The 11,309-nt window shown below is 35.7% G+C and overlaps 1 protein-coding gene across 2 annotated transcripts; it reads left to right on the top strand.

Annotated features, from left to right (window-relative positions):
• Nucleotides 1-8,233: 8,233 nt before the first annotated feature.
• Nucleotides 8,234-11,219, top strand: LOC126628585 (protein IQ-DOMAIN 17-like). 2 transcript variants are annotated; one of them, XM_050298327.1, is made up of 5 exons: nt 8,234-8,561; nt 8,688-8,954; nt 9,071-9,319; nt 9,699-9,839; nt 9,942-11,219. In XM_050298327.1, exons 1-5 carry the CDS (start codon nt 8,478-8,480, stop codon nt 10,809-10,811), a joined length of 1,611 nt encoding a protein of 536 aa, XP_050154284.1. In that variant the 5' UTR covers nt 8,234-8,477; the 3' UTR covers nt 10,812-11,219. The 2 variants fall into 2 exon arrangements, with proteins under 2 accessions (XP_050154284.1, XP_050154289.1); XM_050298332.1 differs by having other exon boundaries at nt 8,235-8,561; nt 9,702-9,839.
• Nucleotides 11,220-11,309: the final 90 nt, after the last annotated feature.

Raw genomic sequence — 11,309 nt, 5'->3', positions numbered from 1 at the left:
AAAAAATACAGTATTATAGCGTTTGGTAAACTTTTATGTAAAATAGATGTGAAAAAAAAAACTGTTTTTCAAAGCTGGGTTTTGCAACTTCTTGTTTTTGGTTTTTTTTTCCCCCAAAAATATGAAAAAAAAGCTGAACTTGAATGTTTACCAAACACAAAAACAGCTCCTAGCTTTTTTTGATAATAACATTTTTAATAATCACCTCAGTACCAAATCAGACCGAAATCGGCTGAACAACGACTTCTTCTTCTAAGGTGGGCCACGGCTGGGAGCAACAAGAAGTTTTTATTTTATTTTTTTATTTTCTAACCTAGGCTTGTGATGCCAACTTAAAATTCGTGAATAAGCCAATATCATTTTTCTCACTCGGAGGAAATACAACTCTAATCATAATTAATCTAGAAAATCTATTCAAGAAAGGATCCTCAATACAATCAATTACAATATTTACATTCCTACTTTTAACACGATTATTTTGAATTATTGTGGTTATAGTACGGAACTGTGGCCCAAAAGCTGAAGAAATTTGTATTAGCCAAATTGATTTTTTTTTTAAGGGAAATGAATGAAGATGATTATTTTATGAATGAAGATGATTATTTTGTAAATTTCAATTGTTGAAATAATCAGTTTTTCAGTTGGTAGTTGATATCTAATTATTCTGTTGCTAATCATTGATCGCTAAGCGTCAACATTTAACTAATATGTTGTCAAATTAATTTTGATTATTTCAACAATTTAAATTTAATTTATGATTATTTTAATCAATTTCTCTTCTTTGTAAGAGGTTTGGTTATTAGATGCAACTGACGCAGAGAGAAGGGATGCTGTAATCTTATAGGAGGTCTTTAATTAATAATATTCCCAAAAAAGTAATCAGGTTACTGAAGGAGGGCTTGGAGGGAAAGCGTTTAACATATTTGGCATTCCAATCAGTTATAGCTCATCTGATGCAATAATGAAGTATATATAAAGAAGTAACCAAGACCTTGTGTTTTAAGAAAGACTTTTTAAACACAACAAGATGAAATAGTTGCAGTTCCACCGAATTTTATAAAGAATATATGCTATCAAATTTCTGTAGATTGCCAGCCAGATGCCTTTGCTTGCTAGAAATCTAGTTGAGTTCCCTATTATCCAGATTTCATGATCCTATAATTATCATGTCAGCTGGTCCATGCTGTGAGAAAGCCACAATGCATGTGTCTCTTTGCAGGTAACTCTCACATTTTTGTTGGTGGAGATCTTCAAGTAGAAACTCATTCCATATCTGATACAGTACTGGAACTGTATATTTCCTAATTTCTTTTCTTATATGTCGTTTTACTGCATTTTCTGAGTTAAGAATCTTACTTACAGTCTTACTGTTTTACTTTAAGCTTTAACTCTTGTACATGGTTAATTAACTCACCTTCTCCTCTTACCCTTCACGGTTCCACCAGTGGGGTTCTGAGGCGTAGAGTTGATGATTTCATTGTTACTAGCTCGGTGTATTGAAGGCCACAGAAAAATCAAATTTCGTTTTGTTTACAGCAATATATAGGGTCCATATAACCAATCCGACGCACCAAATAATTCATTGTCATATTGGCTTTGCAATACTACCTTTAACAGCAAGGAGCTCCTCAAAATTTATCTGCATATATATAGTCCCTGTGGTCTGTTTTTAGCTTTTACGCTAGGGAAAATTAAGATCCGATGCCCTTCATCAACGCTTTCATGTTGTTCACTAACTTCTTCACTACACTTGTATTGGTGAAGTCCTGAACTGGGAATCTAGTGAAGATAAATGAATGGACATGACATCAATATACCCCTTGCTAATCTAATTCATGATTTAATTTTCAGATGTTGAATTATATAATGCAGTGGCAAAACTAAAACTTTGTAATAATAAGGTCATACCATAAACTCACTAAAATTGATCATAGTTTTATTCTTATTGTCAATGATGTGTTCTCATATATTTAGAAATGTGACATCATACCAAGAGATAAATGGAGAAAAACAACTAACATAGAGCCAACTAGAAGATAATAAGTTAAACACACAATAAAGAACAGATGAAATCTATTGTCAAAGGTGGAGAGTGAATTAAATAATAAAAGTGCAGCAAGTTGTATGTTCTTTCTTAGTTCTTACAAAGTTTAAAAGGAGATTGAGTTCAAGCTAAGATAAAGCATAAGAATTTAGCTCGCATATTGTGTTTAATTGAAAATTAATTTAAGTTTGAGAAGAAGAGAGATAAAGGAGAGAAAAAAAATATAGGAGTAAAGAGTTGTACAACAAATGGAAGAAGGGCTAAGGTAAGATAAGCTTCGAGTGGAGTACGCTGGCCCAAAAAGTTTTTAATGCTCATGTGTTGGTAAAGGCAAATAAAGTCGAGAATAAAAACCCATCTATGGTAAGCGAGCTTCTCCTTATTTGACAGGTTTGGTATCATCAGAGAACTTGTAAGCTAAATTAATGGCTAGACCTTTACTTCTTGGCCACACTCATTATTCATAGATCCTCATCAGTAAAATCAAAATTACTTAATCTTATTTATTAAACAAGAAAATTGTGCGTGATCAGATTCATAGACAGATTCACAACAATTTTATAAAGTTAATTATTCATTAAAATATAGGGAAATACCTTAAAATGGAACAATTTCTTAATCTTGGGACATAAATATGACATTTCGAATATGCACACGGCATGCACAACAATCGAACAAAAATAGAATTTTTCCTGCACCTTGAAATGACCAAATTGTCCTTCCATATAAATGGGTTATCCAGAAATTCTAGAAACATAGAGGAGAGAGAGAAATCTCTCTCCCCCAATTCTAGTTCAAACCACCCTAAGCCACCCATCTTCTTCATCCAAGAGCTCTCTCTAACCCACCCATCTTCTTCATCCAAGCTCTCTCTCTCTCTCTCTCTCTCTCTCTCTCTCTACATTTCGAATTTCGAATATGCTCAAGAGCTTTCTCTCTAACCCACTCATCTTCTTCGATTTTTACCTTTTCATTTGTAAGCTTTGTGAACTGGGTTTGCTTAATTTTGCTTTTTGATTGATGGATTTATGGAGTTGAAGTGATTGGTTTGGTGTTTCTTGGAGGAGACCCAAAACCTTCAATATTGATTTTTTATTTTTTATCATTTCTCTGATTTATATGTGGGTTTTCATTTCTTCTGTCTTCTCTTTCCCTCTGCTCCTTCTCTCAATCCCAAATTTACAAGCACTAAAATAGGGTTTGGCTTTTGCTACAATTAAATGAAAAAACGTAGTAAAGGTCAGTTGCCTTTTGGAGAAGAGATAAATTTGAGGGAAAAGAAAGAAATCAGAGTGGAAAGAAGAAAGAGAGAAGGATATGGACAAAATTGTTTCATGTGCTCGTTCGCTCTCTTCGTATTAAGCTCGCTTATACACTGTATGTATACGACATGCACATGACATGCACATGTTATGCTCACAGATCTGGGCTCAACCCAAAAACCCATAGTTCACAGCTCTCTCTTCAAAATAAGAAAAATGACCATAAACTTTATATGAAGAATCGAAGATTAATTCATTTGAATTTGGTATCAAATTTGATTGGGTTCAAATATTTTAAGGATTTGAAAAAATTGCAGTTTGAATGGGCATGAAAGAACCCAACTGAATCAAAGGAAATTGTTTCACGAACTTGTTCACTTTTTTCGTATTTCTAGGACATGCCTCTGAATCAAAGGAAAAAAAGTAGTAAACTATGTTAATGCGAAGATATCAAAGATGTAAATATGCACCATCTACACATAATACACTGTATGCACACCACATGCACATAATATGTACAGTACATGCACATGATATGCACAGAACGAGAGAAACTTTAAAGACAACATATTGGTATAATGTATACAATTAAAACATAATTGTTATGTATATATGGTTACAGTGACAGTTTGAAAAGTCTTGTTACATATATCAATCACCGCTTAATCGTGCACGTGGAAAACATGATACTCATTAACGTTATTTCACAGATACGCATGACCCTTAACGTCCTCTAAGTTTTTTCTTATTTTTTTTTCGCAAAGGACAACTAGGTTGTGGTCATACTCGATGAATTTTGGGGCACAACATACGTGCATCATAACTAGTGAACATTCCTACTTCTCATATTAAGATGCAGCCATGCACAACATATGCACATTACGAAAAAATTTACACAAATTTCTGCAATTAGACACTTGAACCAGAAATTGTTCCATCCCAGTCTTATAGCATGTCAAAACTTGAAATTTATTCCACAACCCAGAAGCCCTAACATGAAACACAAACCCTAATTTAACTTCTAAGTATTAATTCATCTTACAACAACCCATTTATTCCATAAATCATTGATAAAGGAACTTGGAACTAAACACCCTAACTTACTATGTATGCCGAAGCTTCAATCGTCGGAAAAAATGAAACTTTCCGGCCAAAACAGAAAATATGGTACAAAACCTAGCTCACTCTCCTCACCTCTCTCTCGCATCCCTTTGTTCAAAATCAGAGATATGAGGTGAACCCAAAGCCCAGTTCACTCTTCTCGCCTCTCTTTGGACTTCCATTGCTTCGAAATCAGAGCTTAGAGATATGAGGAAGGGAGAGAGAGTAGAGAGAAAAAGTGAGAGAAGAGAGAGGAAGGGAGAGAGAGCAGAGATAGAGAAATCAGAAAATGGGAGGAATAACCCATTTAAATGTGGATATTTTAGTAATTTCGGTTTTATGCATGGCTTGTACATGGTCGGTTTATCCTATTTATGTCCCAAGATTAAGAAATTGTCTCATTTTAGGGTATTTCTCTAAAATATATGGTGCAATGGTTACAAAAGCTAACCATTATGTGCCTAATCCTATATTTATAAAAGAAAACTAATGAAAATGACTTGAAAACTTTGAGTTTTAACGATAAGGACAAAATAAAAGGTAAAGTGAATAGTACCAGGATTGACTTTTTAGTGTAAAAATGTGGTTTTTCGTTAAAGTGAATAGAGCTTTTCGTTAAAGTTTCCTATTTATAATAGCAATAATTTGTAGAGAATTGTTATTAGCACTCAAAAAATCTCATTCTACACTCCAAACTTTATATATTAAGAAAGAAAAATACAATTGTGAGGAGTGTAGAATGAGATTTTTGGAGTACCAATAATACTTCTCTAATTTGTATCACTTCTGTAAAATATAATATGAAGTACAGTGCAGGACACTGTATCATTATATTTAATATTTATGCCATAAAAATTGGTTTTTGTTCTGGAATAAAAACAAGAACGGGGAATCAAGCAGTTTGACTGAGCTTCCAAAAGCTGAAGAATCTGTGAAGACCATGAATCACTAAACTCTATGGCCAACTATAGCCAAAATCCAGTACACTCACAACCACAACCACGAGTCTTACCAAGAGACCCTGAAAATGTTGAATTTTTATGGACCGCCAGATTTTGCTTGTTGAATCAGAAGATGCCGTGATTCCTTTACTCAAAAGGTACTCAAGTATTTGTAGAATGCAAGGGTATAGTGGGAACTACAAGAGAAACTTACGCGTAAGCCTATTTCTAGAGTCATATATGACCTTTTAACTTTTTAAGTGCATTGAAAAGTAATTGAATCAAATTTTTAGTTAAATACATTTTTTTTTACTTCGAGTTTTTCGGTGTATTAGAGATAGCCTAATGCGTTGCATAGATGCTTTTTTTTATACCTCTCATTAATGATGTTAAAGTATGTAAAATGTCGTATCATAAGTCTGATTAAGTAATACATAATATTACTAATTACATCAAGACCTTTTGTGTAATTCTACACTTTAAATTCTACAAGTATTTAAATTAAGAACAATATCGATATTGATTAACAATGAACCGCTGAGTTATCTTTGAAACTTTGATAAACAAACTTTCTTTAAATATACTTTGAGAAACAAGTTTTGCAAGCATTTTGCGAACTTGGCAGTAAGTTATTATCGAACAACTCTCTATATCTCTTTCATCACATATTACTTATGTGTTTAAATAAATGCAAAAGATAGTTTTGACAGAAAATTATAAGTTATTATCAAACCTAATTACATGACGATAGAAGTATAAATGTATGAAGATGGTCGTAGGCTCGTAGCCTTGTATATAAGTTGTGGAGGAGGACCACCGTGGTGCATCAACCACATGATAACCACCGCGGTGCATCAACCACATGATAACTAACCCAACCTGCTGGCTGTTGATACATCCACGTGACAGCATGCGAGCTTTATGCCCTAGTTTATTTTTTTTTAAAGAGAAAAGGCTGCAACAGACCACCTTCCCCACATACACCCTTTTCTACCCAGAAAAAAAGAAGATAAGAGGAAAAAAAAAGTATAAAATTATTGATAATATGGAGAGTAATTTAATTTTTTATAAGTATATGTAACCTTTTTTTCAATATGAGATTAAAGTCTCAACACACCCTTATAAGTGGCAAATTCTCTGTTTTTAGAATGGCTCTACTGACTACATTTTGTAAGAATAGTTTACATACATCATTATCAACTAACACATAGAATCATAATTAATCCAAGTCAATATTAACATAAAAAATAATACACACGTACCTGATGGCGAAGAAGACATAATGCTTGGAAATCAAGAAAGTCTTCTACTCTCACAAAATTGTATGATTATGCTTTAAATAGGACTTAACACATTTTTTTTAACAAACGATATTATCTACATTAAAGGGGGAGGGAGTGAGCTTAGCCTTACAATGAGCTAACAATAATGTGGTTCAAATTCACTTTTGACGAAAATCGAACCTAAGACATCTCACTCACAATGGACTTAACACATTTTAAAGCCAGTATTTTGAGAGCAAGGACCAACTTTTTTATAGTCACATAAGCCTATTGATATCCACCTTGTATGCTTATGCTTTTAATAGGACTTAACAATTTTTTAAGCTAGTATTTGGAGAGCAGGGATCAACCTTTTTATAGTCACATAAGCCTATTGTTATCCACCTATTAGGAATACAATAGGTCTCTCAATAACTCATATGAACTACAAAAAGTCCTTTACATTATTGTTTTGAATGTTTCATATAACCTACCCTTACAAAACTCTATTAACTTAATCAATACAATTCTATTAAATAATGATTATGTCTTCTCGAATTCTTACACATTTATGTTAAGTCTGGTTACTCGGGCCGTTGTACCTTTTATAGTTTAACACGTGAATAACACAAATTAAGTGACGTATATCACGTATTGCCGTTGAGCTTCATATACAAGACAACACGTTCTGATAGTATAAAAGAAATTAAAATTTAATCATAAAATCAATTGAAAATATAGAGAACAACTCGATTACTTATACACAAATACAATGTATCACTTTTCTCATATTGATAGTGATACTCTTTACAAAGAAAAATATATACTGGCTTAAGACAGAGCACTACCGTTGGTTCCCGCGCACCCTCAACGTGCTCTCTCATTCTTTTTTTCCTTCTCTCTCGGTCTTCAACATCCTCGATAATCGGTATCACTCACGAAACACCAATTTTTCTCAATACTTTGTCACGTTTTCTATTACATTTTTAGTTTTATAAAGTTTTGTTGAGGTCTTCTCTGACAACACCCATTACTGTCCTTCAATGCCCCCAAAAAAGGAAAGGAATCATTTCCGAATCCCTTTTCATCTGGATCGTTGGAATTTGATTTAACGGCTACAGTTATTATCATTTTTAAAGAGCCCATATTTGTAGTTGTTAGATCAAATTTCAACGGTTCGGATTACGGACTAGGTGGATTTGGTGGAAAAGGATCCGGAGAGAATCCCTTTTCTGCAAAAAAATCCTAAGTTTTAAGGAAGTTTTAAAGAAACATTCATGGTACTGTTCACTTTTAACGAAAATGATATTTTTACTTTAAAAATTATCTCCAGGTACTATTTACTTATAACACATTTTTATTATTTTGATTAAAACTAAAAGTTTTGAAATTTTTTCATTAAGTTTCCTAAGTTTTAACCTTTCAAACAAAAAAAAAAAGCTATCGATTCATTATTATTTGTATAGAAGTTTTTGTAATAAATTTCAGTAATTTGTAAGTTGAGATAGAACATCAACAATTAACCGCTCTTATTCGGAGGATTTAAATGCACTGCGTACACTGTTGTAGTGACTGCACAAACAATAGTTTGTGTTATTGTCTAAAAATAGTAGATCAAGACGTCATGTAACAGTGCAGCGAATTGATTGAATGAATCTTAAGCTTTAGCTGAACAAGTCACGTTCTTGGGTTTCTCGCTCGAGCTTTCTATATCAATCTTTAGAGTTAAAAGAGGTCGCACTTTCGTACAAGCCACGGTCATCCCCACCATCATTATCTGTCACTTTGTGTTCTCTCTCTCTCTCTCTCTCGGCCTCCTACTTGCTGCTGTAAATGCAGCTGGGTTTTAATTTTACTGTATTATCTGATGGGGAGGAAGGGCGGCACTTCCTGGTTGACTGCTGTCAAAAGGGCTTTCAGATCTCCCACTAAAGACGACGAAGATCAAAAGGTCCATTCTTCTTCTTTAAAACCCAAAATCTTTTCACTTTCTTTGTTTTTTGTTTCTCTGTTTTTGTTACTAGGCAGCAAATCCAGAAAATGTAAATTTACCTTTGGTTTTCTGGGGTTTCTGTAGAAAAGAGAGAAACGAAGGTGGATTTTCAGAAAACCCACAAGTTTAAACCAACAAGAAACAGTGACCCAAGAAGCAGCCGCGGAGCAAAAGCATGTTTCAGCAGCTGCAGATCAAAAGCACGTGCTTTCTGTGGCGGTGGCCACGGCGGAGGCGGCAATGGCCACCGCCCACGCAGCCGCTGAAGTGGTTCGGCTGACTAGGCCATCCAATCACGCCAGAGAAAATTACTACGCCATTGTTATCCAGACAGCTTTCAGAGGATACTTGGTAGGTTTACAGCATTTAATATGACCAGATCTAAACTTCTGTTTGGTTGCTGTGAAAGTTAAACAAGAAAAGGGGAAATTGGGTTTGAATGTTGTGTGATTTTGTTTGTGGTTTAGGCAAGGAGGGCGCTTCGTGCGCTTAAAGGGCTTGTGAAGTTGCAGGCATTGGTGAGAGGCCATAATGTCAGGAAACAAGCAAAGATGACGCTCAAGTGCATGCAGGCTCTGGTTCGAGTACAGTCTCGGGTGCTCGATCAGCGAACCAGGCTTTCTCATGAAGGCAGCAGAAAGTCTGCGTTTAGTGACACCACCAGTAGGGTTTGGGAATCGCAGTATCTTCAAGACATTTCGGATAGGAAGTCGCTGGTGAGTTAGATACATTCCCAAATAGCAACAAAGTTTACTTTTGAAATGTTAATCTTCGATGCTCAAGTGTTTTTCTTGCTTTTGACATTGAAAATTGCAAACAGGAAAGAAAGGAATTGGCCGTCTGATAACTATTTGGTTTTAGTTTTAAGTTTCGTGTAATTGTGTTAGATATGCTTTTAGAAACTGCAGAAGAATTGTGCCCAATGTTACTCAAAGATACCTTCTTTGTTATGATTAGTGTTAGTGGAAGTAATTTTATTTACAATGTCAGTGGAAGTAGTTTTCCTGCTCTCTCTTGCTTTCACTAAGAAAGAAAGAAAGAAAGAAAGAACACAGTAGTTCCAAGATAATTGAATTTGTGTATTGTTGTGTCTAGCAGTCTAGAGAGGGAAGTAGCATGGCAGATGATTGGGACGAACGTCCTCACACCATCGAGGAAGTAAAAGCCATGTTGCAGCACAGGAAAGAAGCAGCCATGAAGCGTGAGAAATCGTTGTCCCAAGCCTTTTCTCAACAGGTCTGTTATCCGCTTGAATTCTTATAACTCTGTCTTTTCCTTTTCTCAATGGTTTCATTTCATTCATGAGCTAATCGGTCTCAATTTTCTGCGTGATCGAAGATATGGAGGAACGGCAAGACCCCATCTATGGGAAATGAGGATGAGCTTGAAGAGAGACCGAAATGGCTAGATAGATGGATGGCCCCAAAGCCATGGGAGAGCAGAGGAAGAGCTTCAACTGACCTGAGAGACCATGTTAAAACAGTCGAAATGGACACTTCTCAGCCTTATTCAAGTTTAGCACCAAACTTCAGAAGATCAAGCGCAAGCCAATACCACCAAAACCAACAACAAAGACCCAGTTCACCAAAGCAAAGACCCGGCTCACCTAAACAAAGACCCAGCTCGCCACTCCATAGAGATAGAGCCTACCAAAGCCAACCCTTTCATCATCACTCCCCTATCACACCCTCCCCAACAAAAACCCGGCCTGTCCAAGTCCGGTCTGCCAGCCCTCTTTGCATTAGAGAAGACAGAAGCTCCAATGCATCTCAAACTCCAAGCCTTAGGTCCAACTATTTCTACACTGGTGCTCTGCACCAACAACATAGCAGCAGGGCTGGTAGTACAAGCAATAGTAGCATTGCCAATTCTGGTGTTGCATTGCCTAATTACATGGCTGCAACTGAGTCTGCCAAGGCTCGGATACGCTCTCAGAGTGCACCCCGGCAAAGGCCATCTACACCAGACCGGGAACGAGCAGCCGGATCAGCAAAGAAAAGGCTCTCGTTTCCAGCTCCTGATCCTCATGGCTTGGCAATTGGATATGGAGGTTATGGACACAGCTTGAGGAGTCCAAGCTTTAAGAGTGTGAGTGCATCGCATTTCGGCGTGGAGCAACAGTCTAACTATTCTTCTTGTTGCACTGAGAGTCATGGTGGTGAGGTTTCCCCTTGTTCAACCAGTGACCTTAGGAGGTGGCTAAGGTGATTGAAATTGATGGGGGGATTGTGAGCTATAACTTGTCACAATCCTTTAGTTTGATTTGAATTGTGATTAAGATGTAGTTTTGACCATTAAATAATTTTCTAGAGGCAATTGGGATGTAATTTTAGAGAGCCGTGAGTATTTGGGTAGGGGAAAGGGATCCTCTCCGGATCCTTTCCACCAAGATCACAAATCTAGGTTTTTGAAATTTAATCTAATGGGTAAAGTAGTTATAGTGAGTAAAGTACTTATAACTTTTAAAGTGGACGTTTGTTTGTAATCGTTGGATCAAATTTTAAAGGTTTGAATTTGTGGTCTTGATGGATTTGGTGGAAGAAATCCGGAGAGCGTCCTTTCCTTTTGGATGGGTAGCAGAATGAATCTGATTGAAGGTTTTCCCACCTTTTTTTATGATTGGCTTGAAGTTAAAGGTGCAAGTGTGCTTTTTTTTTTATATATATTTTATGATGAACACTTTATTTTATTACTTTCTTATTGATA

Source organism: Malus sylvestris, chromosome 1 (genome assembly GCF_916048215.2).
Source record: "Malus sylvestris chromosome 1, drMalSylv7.2, whole genome shotgun sequence".
NCBI lineage: Eukaryota > Viridiplantae > Streptophyta > Magnoliopsida > Rosales > Rosaceae > Malus > Malus sylvestris.
Note: the sequence above shows the minus strand (reverse complement) of the source record. Positions and strands in the feature narration are given on the sequence as shown.